This window comes from Cryptotermes secundus, unplaced genomic scaffold, assembly GCF_002891405.2.
Source record: "Cryptotermes secundus unplaced genomic scaffold, Csec_1.0 scaffold1777, whole genome shotgun sequence".
Taxonomy (NCBI): Eukaryota; Metazoa; Arthropoda; class Insecta; order Blattodea; family Kalotermitidae; genus Cryptotermes; species Cryptotermes secundus.
The window spans coordinates 102,960-118,724 of NW_019724777.1; the positions used below are offsets into that span (position 1 = coordinate 102,960).

At 42.1% G+C, this 15,765-nt stretch overlaps 1 protein-coding gene across 7 annotated transcripts in view; it reads left to right on the forward strand.

The window, feature by feature from the left end:
- LOC111863069 (rho guanine nucleotide exchange factor 18) overlaps window positions 1-15,765 on the forward strand; it is a 64,248-nt gene that overhangs the window by 34,731 nt on the left and 13,752 nt on the right. For 6 of the 7 annotated variants that reach the window (XM_033750909.1, XM_023849040.2, XM_023849039.2 and 3 more), the window contains 10 exons: window positions 1,521-1,632; window positions 1,726-1,799; window positions 4,572-4,672; window positions 7,735-7,791; window positions 10,538-10,591; window positions 10,861-10,907; window positions 11,077-11,168; window positions 12,048-12,152; window positions 14,068-14,529; window positions 15,084-15,238. In XM_033750909.1, coding sequence (XP_033606800.1) covers window positions 1,521-1,632; window positions 1,726-1,799; window positions 4,572-4,672; window positions 7,735-7,791; window positions 10,538-10,591; window positions 10,861-10,907; window positions 11,077-11,168; window positions 12,048-12,152; window positions 14,068-14,529; window positions 15,084-15,238 — 1,259 coding nt within the window. The remainder of the gene's footprint in view (window positions 1-1,520; window positions 1,633-1,725; window positions 1,800-4,571; window positions 4,673-7,734; window positions 7,792-10,537; window positions 10,592-10,860; window positions 10,908-11,076; window positions 11,169-12,047; window positions 12,153-14,067; window positions 14,530-15,083; window positions 15,239-15,765) is intronic. The other variant, XM_023849041.2, reaches the window with a different exon arrangement.

Sequence of the window (15,765 nt, forward strand, 5' to 3'; positions counted from 1 at the left end):
ACAAGGTCAGCTGACCTGACGTCAGCTAGGACTTTAAGTGGAAAGAAGGAGGAACAGCTCGCATCCTGGCGTTTCGGGGGGGGGCTCCAAGGAACTTCACGGAGAAGAACCGTTGCACGGTTCAGTTCTGAGAAAGATTTAATATCTCAGCTTAGGTAGATGCTGGGCAATACCAGGAAAAGGTGTTTTAAATATGGGACATTTTATGACTCCTGTGTTATTGATGTTAGTTCACTTCACTTCTGTTAGGCGGCAGGGTGCAGCAGAGAAACCCGTGTTAGTTGTCATTTGCAGATTTGTGCTGTGAGAAGAATGAACATTCTGTTTGAACACCAAGTTAACATCAACTTTTGTGTGAAGCTGGACAAGACAGCCACAGAGACATTGCAGCTTCTGCGTGATGCGTACGGCGATGAAGCTTTATCTCTGGCGCGAGCATTTGAGTGGCATAGGTGATTCGTGTTGGGCAGAGTGTCAGTGGAGGATGGCACAAGGTCAGGCCAGCCTTCAAGTTCCTGGAATGAAGACAACGTGGTTTGCATAGGAGGAATGATATGGGGAAGACTGTACTGTTAACAGTGTGCATGTTAGCTGATGCCCTGAATTAATATTCAGGGCTAACAGTAAGTCAGCCTACCACCATATTCTGCAAAAGGGCTTGGGTAAATGAAAACTCAGTGCGAGGCTAGTCCTGCATGCACTCACTCAGGATCAGAAGGAGATGTGACCTTCAATTTGTGCTGATTTGTTATGCAAGGCACAGAATGATGCCACAATCGTCATTATCATTGCTGAGGATGAATCATGGTGTTTCCTGTATGACTTTCAGACGAAGAGGCAAAGCAGCAAATGGCAGTCAACGGGTTCACCAGCATCAAAGAAAGTGAGGTGGCAGCCATTGAAAATGAAGACTATGATAATCGTTTTTTTTGTCAATGCCAAGGGTATTGTTCCACAAGGGCAAAGAATCTACCAAGAGGTTTACATCTCCATACTCAGGCATATGCACGAGTCACTTCGACATCATTGTCCTGACCTATGGGCATCCAGACAGTGCACTTTTTTGCATGACGTTGCATGACTACACACAGCTTTAAATGTCAACAGATTTCTTGCTAAACACAACATTACTATGCTTCAACATCCCCCATATTCCCCTGACCTCTCATCATACTATTTTTTTTCTGTTTCCATGATTGAAAAAATGCTAAAAGGATGGCAACATGAGAATATCAAGTCATTCCGAAAGAGGCATTCACCAGCTGTTTCCGGGACTCTCTGAAACGCTGGCAACAATATATTGACTGTGGAGGGGACTGCTTTGAAGGGGACATGAACCATTAGTTAATAAGTTGAAGTTTGTATTTTTTACAGACGCAGTCTGAAAACTTTATGGATGAAGGTTGTATATGATTGCTGTTCTTTAAAGGATTAATTATTTTTGTGAACAGTAGTTTTTTGTCTGCAGTCATTGGTCACTGCAGAATCACAGATAATTCATTTTCTAATTCTGTTGCTAGGACAAGGTGAAGAAGGTTCCCCACCAGTGGGTGTCGGCCTGCTATGGGTCGGCGCATGCTTGTGACTGGTGCTCAAAGCCGCTCACCAACAAACCGGCACTCTATTGTGAAAGTAAGACTCACTTTTGCTGGCATCAGTGTATGTGTGTGTGCATTCCGTTTGTGTTGACCCAGTTACTCATTGCCATGTTTGCCGTCTGTTTAGATTGTGCAACGACTGTCCATCAGAACTCCTGTAAGGACCACATCATGGACTGCAACAAGCCAAAGTTATCAAAGGTAAGGATTCATACTCCATTGAAGCTATCTTTTGGGATGTGACACCATGCATTCTGGTAGTTCTTTGATATTTCAGAGGAACATACTGGCTCCAACTTCAGGGTCAAAGGGTAAACCAAACAAATAAAGTGGACAGTATATTCTGGAACATCAGTGAGCTTCTACTGGACTGCAAATTGTCATATCCAAGAAGGTAATACTCTTAATAGTCACTGTTGTGACAATCCCAAGTCTCGCATACAGTGTTGCTTTAGCAACTCCTAACCACATCATATATGAGTAATGGGTTTTGTTCCTGTCTTGCATGTATGTGCGAAGAGCTTCAGGTCTTGAGATTGCAATCATATTGTTGCGTGACTGAATGTGACTATGGATGGTATTTGGATTGGTAATCGGATCTGTTGGACACTTGTAACTTGCATTTGTAACTACAAATAACTCCAACAGTCTGAGTTACACACTCCACAGATCACTGTAACTACAGAACACATAAAGTCTTCTCAGTCTTTGCTAGGCATTGCTTGATGGTGACTTCCAATGGCAGACATTCCCCTTCCTCTGGGTTCCCACATTGTCCTAGGCCTCAGCTACCAACTTCTCACTTCTCGCAACTGCAACGCAGCTGAACTAGTAGTCCTCATTATACGGCCCTGGTACAGACTGCACAGAAAATGTGTCTTGTACGAGGTGCTGTCAGAAAGTTCCTGGACTAAATAAAAAAAGAAACACTGGCTTAACTTACTCAATTTTGGCTGCCATATCCTTCAAAACATTCTCCTTGGGAACGTATACAGCAATCCCATCATTTTTTTCCGCACTTCAAAGCACTGTGGAAATCATTTTCCTTAATCCTGTTGAGTACAGCTTGCGATTCCCTTTGGCTGTCAGACACGGTTTCAAAACGTCGCCTCTTCAGTTTCATTTTGAATTTGGGAAACAAAGTGAAATCACAGGGGGCTAAGTCCAGCAAGTCAAACTCTGTGGTTTTCAGGGATGTGTGGGTGAGCACATTGTCGTGATGAAGGAGCCAGTTGTGGTTGCTCCAAAATTAAAGTTTTTTCATTGCACATTTTCTCACTGGCCTCTCAAAACATCACAGTAAAAGTTAGAGTTGACCGTAGTGTTAGGAGGAACAAATTCATGGTGAACAGTCCTCTTCACACTGAAAAAAGTAATGAGCATGCTCTTTGTTGAACTCCAGAACTGCTGCTCCTTTTTTGCTCTTGGTGACTGGGCTCTTCCACTGTGACAGTTGTTGCTTTGTTTCTGGTTCATAAACTGTAAATCAAACTTTCATCACCCATTATGATCTTAGAAATAGAAGTTGGGCCCTCATTAGCCTTCTCTCATAATTCAAAGACATGTTTATGTGCTGCTGCTTTCAATCATTTGTCAAGAATTTGGGTACAAACTTCGCAGAAGTGAGGCACATGTTCAAATTTTCTTTTAACATCTCCTGGCAAACTCCATACCTGATCCCAACGGTGTCTCTGAGCTAATGGATTGTTTGGTGATGGTCTTCATCGATGAGTTCTCAAATTTTTTCAACATTTTCTGTCATTTTGCGGGTGCTTGCTTGCACTGAACGTTCATCATCTTCAGGTGACACTCAACCAGCCTTGAAACGTGAATGCCATTCAGAAACCACTGTCCGGCCTAAAGAATGTTCTCCAAACGCCTCACGAAGCAGTTCAGGGGTTTCGGTAGCAGATTTACTGATCTTCATGCAAAACTTGATGCAGACACATTGCTTGATTTTGCCATCCATCGCAGACACAGTGAAACATGAAGTTGAAAAAGCACTCGTGTAAAAACAGTGTGATGTCACATAGCAGACTGATGCAATAGGCTTTGAGAAGTGTGACCTTGGCCTCCTCTCTCATTTCCTTTCACCGAGGTAGTCACAACAGCAACAACAACAGTCTGGGAACTTTCTGATAGCACCTCGTATAATTGCGTGTTCTCACATTGCCGGGGAAACAGTGCGTTCATAGAGCTGTTCCCCAGCAATGTATATTGTACTGTCACCTGTTTACATAGCTGTTACTTGGCAGTGAGTGGGTCTGCATATCGCAATATGGCTGCAGAGTGTCCTAAGCAAACATCACATCATTCCTGTCAAGTTCTGTTGGACCATTGTGATATTGTTAGTAAAGACTTCAACTTAACTTGAGAAAACTTTGGTAGGAATGAGTGGCAGGCTCTTGTGATCATGGTAATGAATGTTCATACTCCATAAAATATAAGGAATTTCTTGGTTTACAAATGGTTAGCTTGCCATGAGATACTTTCAGAGAAGTTGTATCATTTCCAGAAATTCTTCATTACCATCCTCACCGGTATTTGGGCCTAATTGACCTGTTCTAGATGTTGTGAAACAGAAACTTTCTGTTGCTTGGTTTGATAATTTGTAATTTTGAGGGATCCTGTTGCTGGTGCCATGGAAACAAGTTGCATATATATATGGTGGGAATGACTGTGCTGGAGACTTCCCAATTTCTGCCCCTTTCTGGTTTGTGTGAACCAGAGAGTATCACACCCCACCATCAGCATTTCAGCAGGATGTTGCTCAGATTCACTGGGTTTTTGGACTGTGTCAGTTGTCCAGTATTCTGAAAACTAGATAATGCGGGGGTGGGGATGTAGTGGGACCACTATTGAGATTCAAGTGCAAGGGATTTCTGTGCCATCTGTTGGCAGTTACAGATATAAAAGCATGGGTGATCATGAGTCACTCTTTGATGTCATCTTGTGTCTGCCTTGTGTTTGCAGAATGCACCCAGAGGCACCATGTTCCCAGCGACAAAACAGACGTCTGCCAAGAGAGGTTCTACGTCACAGCCAGGGCATATGCAGGCCAGCAGCAGCAGTAGGTAAGTTTACTGGCCTGACATCAGTGGCTTCTTTCATTGTCATGTTCAGAACTTAGTGGTGTGCACATGTAGAGGGATGGAGGTGTGAGGCCCTTTTGCTTGTACTGTCAGCAGGTGGTGTGTATTTCATGTTTATGATGCATTCATTTGTGACTAGATGATTCAAACATGTACCTGGACATTATGTTCTGTTGAATTTTATTGAATTCCATACATCTTGCTTTTTTCTGAAAAGTAGATTCGTCTCCTGTGGTCAGAAATGTAAGTACCAATTATGACAGCTTGTTTGTAAGGAAACATTGTCTGATTTATGACAGGGTTTGCAGGTGAAATGAACCCACTGTAACAGGAAAGCAGCTTCACTCTGTCTCCTTGTGACATGTATCAATGAATTTCTGTAAGCGTTATAATTACCCTTATTATTATTGGGTTTCTGGACTTTACCCATCTCATAGGCTTCCAAACAGAGCACACTGTATCAGAAACTGGATCTGTTTACATTCTTGGCTGAATGGGGAGGAGGCACCCACTGATGTGGGATTGTTAGACAGACCCAGTCACAATCAGTGGTGTCTCCACCTTTTCACCAGAGGGCAGAAGCAGACCCAGTTTCTGAACTATATTCTGTTTGGAATGAGGTGATTGACAAAGTCCAGGTACCTGCCCTTATGATAATCAGTAACACACTATTATCAGTACCCTTGAGAACTGTTCTAGAGGTGCCACTTCTCTGCTGAGCTTGAAAATAAAGTTTACATATTCATATCCATACTCTTGTGTGTGTGTTGGGGATAGAATGAATATGCCTAATTTTGCTTGTTTACGGTGTCTTTTATGTACAAGATTATTTCCATACACAGGCTGGTAGAATTCTTAATATTTTCCCCACATAACCTCATAATCATTCTGTTCGTTTGACCAGCATTCCATATGAAATGCAGCCTGTATATTGCAATGCCAACATCCTTGCTTATTTTATTTGCTGCTGAGTTTGGATATTTAATTATATTGTTGCTTAATTTCTGGTAAGTCACATCACATGATGTGTTGTGTTATACATCACATCATGGACAATCTCACAGATTGTGAACCTGCATGATTATATTGGTTGGTGACTAAGCAATCTTTGAGTAGTACAAGAGATAGATGACAGAGCCTTGCCTCAGAACAGAGTTTTATGAATCCCCTTCGGCCATATTGGCCATATCACTTACAGACTTGAGTGACCAACATTCGTTGAGCCTTAGTGAGAATTAAATAAGACAAGATGTTGAAGTCAATGTACTGATGTAGTAGGCCAGTGTGTTGCCAGTATAGACTTTATACCTGCCAAATTTAGAAAGACTTTAGGAACCACCTGGCCTCTTGTAGACTGGCTACCAGGAACCCCATTCCCTAGAGATTGAAGCCAACCATTGCTGAGATGCAGAATGTATGAAATCCCAGTTCTCACATCTTTGTACACACTGTCTGCAGCTACGTACCCCTTCCAAAACATGTGGAAAAGTAATATAAAAGGTTAATTGTAACTTTCCAATATCTAGGCAGCTGGAAATTGTTGACTCTTTATATTATCACTCTAATGGAAAACATTCATATGCAGACAAGTAATAGAACAGCTTCAGTCATGAAGATTGCTTGGTCTATTGGTGTTAAGATGTCCATACAGTGCTTTTCTCTCATCTATCCCTTGTTCTTATCTCTCTCTCTCACCCACCCCCTCACTCACTCACTGTCTCTCTCTCTCTCACACACACACACACACACAGACATGTGGTTACTTTTTGTTTATGCCAGCTGTCACTTTGTCCTGGTCATCAGTGCTCTGTCTTGTATAGCCATGTGCTCTTTTATAGTGTCATGAGGCACAGAGCTGCTACTGTCAGTTCACATGTACACATCTTTTATTGCTCTTGTTTGTTTTGTAGTAAAGGACAGGTCGCTTAGTGGGTAACGTGACAGTTCAGCTGCTTAAAGAAATTAAACTGCCATACATCACTGTTCATGTCAGAAGATGTCTGTGAGGGGTAACACATTCTCAACTGACCAGCTGCATCAGTTCATAACACAATTCCAGCATTTTGGAAAACTTGCCCCTCACCTGGGCAGTAAAGATCTCTGAAACACTTACTTCGACTTCTGCTCCAAGTTGACATGGCTGGTCACCCACGAAGATTTGGTTCCTTTCAGTCACTGTGAAACATACAGATGTTGTAGGGAACCGGATTTCAGCATCAACAGAAACCTGGATCCCCACATATGAGATTTGAGGTCCTCAAGGCAGTATATGTTAAGCTTATGGTCTTCCAGGCTGTGATGTCAGTAGATGGTTACCACTGTCCTGCCTCCATACTCATGTAGAAGACAGAGATAGGAAGCCCCAGCAATTATTGGCCCCTCTGTACCTGACACTACAGCTTCACATACCAGAAGACTATAATCCCTGAACCAACATGTCCCACCATGACTAAGTAGCCCTATACAGTACAAATGTGCAGGTCTATTGGCAATTTTGAATGGACACTTCTGTTATAAGCTAGAGATCGAAGCGTGAGAAAAATAGGAATCAACACAAAAGTAGATGCAGTAGTTGCTGTGTGGTCCCTTCAGGAAACTGACTGCATGGTCTGAAAGTGAGAATGAGTGGTGTAGTGTGTCATGTGTGTTGCGTCGTGCATGAGACCCAAATTAACCGATAGGGTGAGCAGCATGAAATCTGGTGAGTTGCATTGAAACATAACAGCCAGTGGCATTTGCTTTGGGTAGGTTTGCAAGATGTGTCTTTTGCTTCACACACACCCCATAATGGCAAAGATATTTTCACTAGTAACTCAGAAAGTTACAGTTACTGTTACAGTTGATATTCAGAAAATAAATGTGATCACATAAAGCAGAAACACCAACACTGAGTAAATCAAGTCTGGTGAAAACAGTTTGACCTAAGAAAGCAAGACACATGTTAGCAAATGGCTCCAACAAGCTGAGGCCTTGTGCCCCCTTGCTAATCTGTTGCTTTCCGCCCCACGCCCACTCTGCCCCTCGCACACACACCCCCCTGCTAGGAGGATTGGCTGCTACTACTCTCCGTGGAGGCGCGTCGCCACTAAGCTTGGGGTGAAGTAAGTTGCAGGCAGCTCTTCTTGTCTCATTCTTGCTGTCCTCTGTTCTCTTGTCTTCTTTCCCCTTCTCTCCCTTGTTGGAAGCCGTAACAATGCAAGTGAACTGTGATGAATTTGTTATTCATGTTACTACTCTTTTATGTATTGTCTTGGACAGGGCCTGTGACAGTACCACACAAGGTGTCTAGGTCTTGAAATGTAGACTTTCAGTAGGAAGTCATTCAAGTTGTCCTATCTTTCAGACATGTTTGCTTGTATATTTGAATATCAGTGTAGGGAACCAGGCCCACTTCACAGTTCGTTTGCACTGAATGTGAAAGTCATGCGTTTCTGCTTTGCCTCATCTGCCTGTGCTTCCATAGCTTGAGCTGTGGCTGTTGGCTACCCAGTGCAGGCCAGTAGCACAGGTCCATGAACCTCACATGCTAATTAAGGTATTTGCACAGAATTGCACTGTTTTTATTCTCAGAATGATTGCTAAGAATTTTTAATGAAATAATGCATAGTAAATTTGTCAGTATGACTAAAAAATATGTTTACAAGAAAGAAGGTAGGTTTTTGAGGAGTTAAACAGCTAAATAACTCTCTTGCAACAGGATCCACAGGCCCAGCACTGTTCCATAAAATCCTGAATCAGTTCCAGCTTAAAGTTATTTTCCCATCTTTTCCATCTGCCTACTCCTCCACTGATCTCCATCAAAATTTTGCATGCACTTGTCCGCCAGTCGCTGCCACAGGTTCAGCCCATCTTAATGCTTTGATTTCAGTACCCAATCAACACTAGACCCAAATAAATTGCAGAGTTTCGCATTATGTAATGTCATAAATATGTAGCTTACTTCATCCTTCTTGAGTCCAAATGTGAAGATGGTTTATGTGTGACTTGGCAGCATCTTTGAAACCCATCTTTCAGTCACTTCTTGAAAACAAAGATGGTTGTGAATGTTTCAGTGCTACCAGCACTAGCATTCACTTGTAAGATTTAATGTACAGATATGCAGTGATGTGCAGAATAAGCAATTCAGCTTTGTTAATGTTCATGTGATTGACCAGTGTCTGCAGCCATCAGGAGGAGGTTGCCAACCCCTGATACACCTGTTTTTTTACAGTGCGTCTTCCTCGGACTGTACTGTTTTAAGTTCTTCGTTTCACCCCTTCTTTCACCAAGTATTTGATTACACATGACTGGCTGCTGTGCTCTCTTACCAACTTCTTGTGATGACTGAACACATGAGCATAAGTATGGCTAATACCTGAAGAAGGGACAGCTGAAATGACTTTGATGCTGCATCTTTGTTTACAAGAAGAAGTGGTGGATGATATTGGTCACATCTGAACCACCTGCCTGTTTCCAATTTTCAAACCATTGTAATTATTTTTTATTTAGTGGATACGTTAAAATGAAATCAGAACAAAATTGTACAGAGTACAATTGCCAGTATAGCACATGCTGCCTGATAGCTGCTCACAGTTGGAAGTGATGTTGCTTGTTGCATCACACAAACACACTTATGTGTTCTTGTGTTGAGGCACTGTGATGATGACTTGGTGTTGCGCGCTGATGGTGAGGTTCCACTGATTATTTTGTGTTTAGTATTCTAAGAAGTTATTTTGTTCTTGACGCATAATATTGTTCAGTTTCTTCTGTTTATTTTTATGGTTTGTGTTTATTGCAGTCTTCTTGAGTTCAAGCAGTACAGAGCATAGTTGTGCTTGTTTTACTTGCAAACCTTAAACATTGTATCACAAAACTTTATATCGCTTGGGGGTCCTGTTACCCCTGTTCTTTGTAGCCAGCTTCATCTTGCTTCACTTGGTTTGTTACCCGCACAGTTTATGTATGAAGCAGTGGTTCCCAGTCTCTTGTTTTGGTTCATACACAAGGTGAATGAAGTTCGCCTAGTGCTGCAGTGTGGCAAAGCTGAAACACGAGACCTTCACGGGTATCATCAGGCAGGGAATTCTGAAGCTTCATCAACCAAAGAAAGATAAATCAGTGTGTCTTAGTTTCACATTACTTTGGCAGCTGTTTGCTTCTTGGTATGGTGTTTTTTTGCATGTTATGGCACAAAAGCTTACAGGTCTGAATTAATATTTCCTTGTCTGATGTTCAGTCATAGGAAACAGAATGGACAGCTTTTTGAGCTGCACGTTGCAAACCAGTGATTTAAAATGTAACCAGGGATATGCAAATTGACTACTGTAATTATCATTCTGGTATGGAGAACTGAAGAAAGGCAACAGATTTATGTAATCCACTAATGAGCCGTTTGAGCCATAGTAGTAGAAATAGGCTATACTGAGACACACATGTTTATGTTTTGATTATGAAAGGATTAAAGAGAACTAGATGATGAAGAGATACATTGAGAGCTTTGGAGTTTTGGTGGAAAGAGGACAGTCATTTCATAGCAGGAGTGTGGCCTCATATTCTCTGCACAGAGAGTATAGAGAAGTTTCTGATGAGGTGAAGTAATGAAAGGTTAACTTGAGGGATATGTGAGCCTTTGGATGTCAGTTTGGTTTTGCTAAACAGTGTACAGACTGGATTGTTGATGTGTACAGAGCTTCAGCATGGTGCTTTCTGACTGCATCCTCCTTTCCTGCTACATTCTGCAGTTTTCCATTTTCCTTCTATGCACTTGCATGTGGGTGTAATCATAAAACTAAGTTTAAATTGAAGTAGCCATGTCTGTGGTGTTCAATTGGCACAGTGCGATGGTGATTTTATTGTTTGCTCTTGCAGTCAGATCATCAACGAAGAGAAGGAGGGAGATGGCTCGCTCCATGAAGGAACAAAGTAAGTCTGACCTTTTACCATTCGTTTATTTTTTAATAATAGAGATGTTGCAAAGATACTGTGTGTTGTTTTGATGATTTATTGATGTTGGAGTTCTGTATCATTACTGGGAAAGGCAAAAATGGCTCAGATTCAGTTAAGCTGCAGTGCCTCTTGTGATACAGCCAGGGAGTGAAGAGAACAGTCACATGGAATATTTTGGATTCCAACTTTCCACACAGTGAACTGATACCTGTACAGTAACTTGAGGTTTTTATTATTACTTTCAGTTTCTCTGACGACGGATCACAAGACAGATTTGAATTCCTGGGAGAAGGTAAGCATTGATATTATAACTGTCCGATCTCGCTACTGTTACTATCACTTGCTGTATCGTATCAGATGTCATTGCTGTTGTGTCATTAGCGGTGCCATATCAGATGTAACTTACTTGCCATGCCAGATCTTGTTGCTCTTGTAAGTGTCATGTTGTGCCTCTGCTTCAGATCCCATAACTGCAGATGACTTGGAGACAGACCCTTCACTTGGTCTGCAGGTTGAGGAGCCAGACTCATGGACCCCAACAGTGGGAAAGGAGGTTAGTTTTGTAGTGCAGCTATGTGTTTTTGGCCACAGGTTTTGTTCAAAATTTTGCTCCACATGTGACAGAGTAAACAGGTGGTTCAGATTTGACCTTGAGTTCTCATTGTATTGTGTAAACATTGGTGGGTTAGTGTCATTTTTGCCTCATCATTTTATATATTTCTCCTCTGCATACAATCCACACTTGCATGTGTCTGTTTACTCATCGTGCTGTACCACAAAATGAAGTTAGTATGAAGATAGAGCCACAATATGTAATCAGATTTTTGGTTTAAGAAGGCTTGCTCAGAACCAGTCAGTATTCACTGAGGAAATACTGTCAAGAACGCAGGTGTGTGAGTGGTGTGCTGCATTCAGTGACATCCATGATGCAGTGAATTGCCTCGTGCATGGCCACAGTGTCACTCAAGTCACATGAATGTAGTGACGTTCAGAACCTGATTCTGTATATTTGCTGCATTTATGCTTACAAGTTGACGCCTGTGTTGGTACTGCAGACACACCTTCCCTTTTGAAAAATGAGCATAAGATGGTTTCCAGAATTGCTGTGTTAAATATCGGCCTGGAAATATTTAATTTTTGATCTTCACGTAGAGATGTAATTACAGAATTTGATCTATACAAGTACAATACAGAATGATGTATGGTATATTATATAACATGTCATGCTCCAATATGGTATTCCGTATAGAGTGATTGTTAGTGCTGCCCATTTTGGATCAGACTTAGTTCTAAATAAAAATGTTAGTTGTGATGTGAAGCAGCAAACTGTTCAGCTTGCACAGTGCTACAGTCTGTACCTGGGAGGTAGCTTAAAGAACTTCAAACTGAAGCAGATGGAGAGTTTTGCTTTCACATTGTTGCAATGTTTCAGGTGACAAAGAGACTGAAAGAGAAGGAAATAAAACGCCAGGAGCACATTTATGAGTTCATCCTGACTGAGAAGCACCACTGTCTCACACTCAGGGTCATGCAGAAGGTATGGGCTCTGGTCATGGGCCTCACAGAACCTTGTAAGGTAAAACCATGTGGCAGATGTCTGGCAACAGGTAGCAGGGGAGCCTGAGGGCACTGCATCATGAAACTGCAGTTGGATAGTTTGGATGTGTTTATGCCATGGGAGGTTACCAAAAGACTGCTTTGAGCCTACTTTCCTTCTCATTTAAAAAGCGAAGCTGTTGTGATCACCATCTTCTGTGTGTGTGCCCATCCACCCGTCCTTTCAGATTTGGACCAACCTACGATTATGCTCTTATGAGATGTGACACTGTATGCTCTGGTAGATAGGAACCAGTGTATTGAAGGAAGAATGGTAGAAGTTGTGTGTTCTGAAGTGTTGGCCCCTGTGTACCGGACAACATGGTACCACATCTCAGAAGTCCATGTATTAATAAACACTGGTGTGGAAAACTGAGATCTTGCTTTTGAACCAATTGACAAATTTCACAAAATTTGGTATGAATATCATATCACTGGAGCCAACCCTAACATTTTATGTTTTGTAATTACCTTCAGTGAGTTAGTAACGCCATTTTGGACATACATACGTGTGGGGTGGGACTGACCATAGTGCCATATAGAGGCTCAGTCTGTGTGGTATTACATCTTCATTGAACATTGACTTTTGTAAGATAATTTCCACTTTGCCTGGAATGTCTGTCAAAAAAAAATGGTAAAAATTTTCATCCATCATTCAGTTTTACAGCAAAAACTGATGAATCATTTTGAATGGAAGCATGAAATTTGGTATGGAGTTTATAAATATACAAATTCTGTATGGAATAATCTTTCTAAATCAAGAATTATGAATGTAGCAACTGTGCAGAACATTGGCCCTTCTAGTGTGTTTTTCGTAAAGAATACTGTGTGTGGGATGTAACAGCATCTAGTCTGTACAGCATTACATCCCAGAAAAATGTACGCTTCACAGTCACCACTGTGAGAACCTCAAATCCATGAATTTATTCTAGTCAGATCTCTCCTTGAGTGGTAGCAGTAGCAGCAGTTATAATGGTGCTGTGTTTGTAATGTACTTAAAATTACAAGCAGTAAAAAAAATTATTAAGGTGTGATTCAATCCCATGACATGGCAAGACTCATAACCCACTGGCTAAATTGCTTCTTGTTGCATGTGAACTTAGATTACCTAAGCATGACATTACAGAGAAGATTCATGTGACTGCAATAGTGAAGATGGTTCTTTGAGTTCCATCTGAGACTTCTGGTCCATGATGCATTTCCATATTCTGTTTTTTTTTATTGCTAGTGGGTTCGACTAAGTCCCTTGTACTGCGGCCACTTCTGGCCTATTGTACCAGCCCCAGATGATAGGTGAGGGTGATTGTGGAGCAGTTGGTGGAATGACGATTGGCTGGGGGAACCGAAGTACCCAGAGAAAACCTGCCCCAGCACCACTTTGTCCACCACAAATCCCACTTGACCAGACCCAGGATCAAACCTGAGCTGCTGCGGTGGGAAGCCAGCAACTAACCGCTTGAGCTATGGCACAGCATATCCATATTCTTTGGAGACTTTCCTGTTCTGCATTGGGGGGGTTCTTCCAACATCGTAATTTCACTAATCAATGTCTACTGTCAGAAGCCTTTCACCCATGAACATTATGTTGTGTCGGAATGCCAGATGTTAATATTTCCTCTTCACATTATTTGAGATCTCTTGCCGTAGGTTGCTAATAGGAACAATGGATAGCAGTGGTGATATGTTTTCCCATACCGAAGTGACTTTTTTTATTTTCTCACAGGAAGGAGTTGAGGTTGGAAGTGAGACAGATAGGAACTGTGTTTTCACATGTGAATAAAACCATCCCATGCTGTTGCTGTTATGCCAGTATGCCAACATGAGCCATTTGTGACAGCTCCCTACTTTTTTGTTAGGTGTTTGTAGAAGGTCTGCAGAAGCACTTCCAGCTGGGCAAGGATTTGGAGAGAATGTTTCCACGCCTGGCAGATCTGACGGACATCCACTTGAATTTCCTGCAGCGCTTGCGTCAGCGTCAGAGAATGGCACCTGTAGTGGACACACTTAGTGACATCCTTCTGGAACAGTTCTGTGGCTCCGGTGCCCAGAAACTCAAGTCGGCATATGGGGAGTTCTGCAGCCGGCACAGAGACGCTGTTGACATCTACAAAAGCTACCTGCATGACCATCGGTTCTCAGAGTTTGTGAAGCACTGCCAGGCAAACCCACTCCTCAAGAAGAAGGGGATCCCTGAGTGTATCCTGTTTGTGACACAGAGGCTGACTAAGTACCCACTGCTCATCGAACCCCTCATCAAGACATCAAAAGACAATAAGATCGAGCAGGAGAGGTTCACCAAGGCCTTAGCGCTCGTCAAGGTGAGGAACCAGAGCAGAGCCACAGACATCCCTGTCTCCTTCCAAAACTTTGTGCCTCGTATTTTACCTCATACATGTTGAAATTTCTTGGATTGTAGCACTGGCTGGGGTTTGAACCTTGGTAGGAGCAGGACCATTGTGTTCAGACCACATTCTGGGTCTATCCAGTTTTTTACCTGAGAATGAAGCTGCTCCTAATGCAAAGGTTAACCCTTTGGGACTGAAGTTCATGTAAATCATATTTTAGTACTCATTTGCTGGCTCACAGTGAACGTTCTGCAACATATTACAGAGACCAATCAGTTAACACTGTTTATTGTGAAAATTATAAGAAACAGGTAAAAATAATGTAGAAATGGGGAATTTTTGTTTTAATCTTAATGCAGGTGGTACGTATGGGTAACAGTGAGCTCTAAGGGTTAAGAATTAGCAGAGCTTTATTTCCACCTGTTTTACCCATCCATGATGTGTACTGTGCTGTATGCAATCTGGAAAATGTGCTTATACCTGTACTGGGTTAAATGAAGTAGCAGTGACCTCTGTGTTGTGTTCAGGAAATTCTGGTAGAAGTGGACACACAAGTTGCAGAGAAGGAGAAGGAGGACAGGAAGCTGGAGATCTACAACAGGATAGAAGCTAAGTCCTTCACAGTGCACCGTGGACAGAAGTTCAAGAAGTCTGATATTCTCTCCAAGAACAGGAGGTTGAGGTCAGTTGTGAGAGAGGATAAGGACCACTCCACTGTCCAGTGGTGTCTGAACTTCAGTGTTCGATTAGAGGAAGTGTCATCATCTGGGATGAGTCAGTGTGTAGCCCATTTGATGTTCACCGGCATTTCTGAGGGATGTACTGCCTTCATCTTCAGAGTAGAAGAGTAAACCACCAAGGAAACAGCTGGGACACGGAAAACCGGTTCAGATGCAGACCCCATTCTCTCTGGCTGTAGCTGAACCAGTTTTCCTCATGTGACTTACTCCACATGCTATTTGCTGCTTGACATAGTCTTCAGCCAAGAAGATGGAGGCAGTATTTCATTTTTCTGAACGTCACTCACCTCTGCCTCCAGCACAGAAATGGATTATGTGTGTCTTTAACCTGCTCTGCCTTCACTTACATTGCCTCTCTTCTGCCACATACTCTGTAAGCCATTGCTTCTGCAGGAATGTAGGTCCATCTGGAGATATTATTATTATTATTATTATTATTATTATTATTATTATTATTATTATTATTATT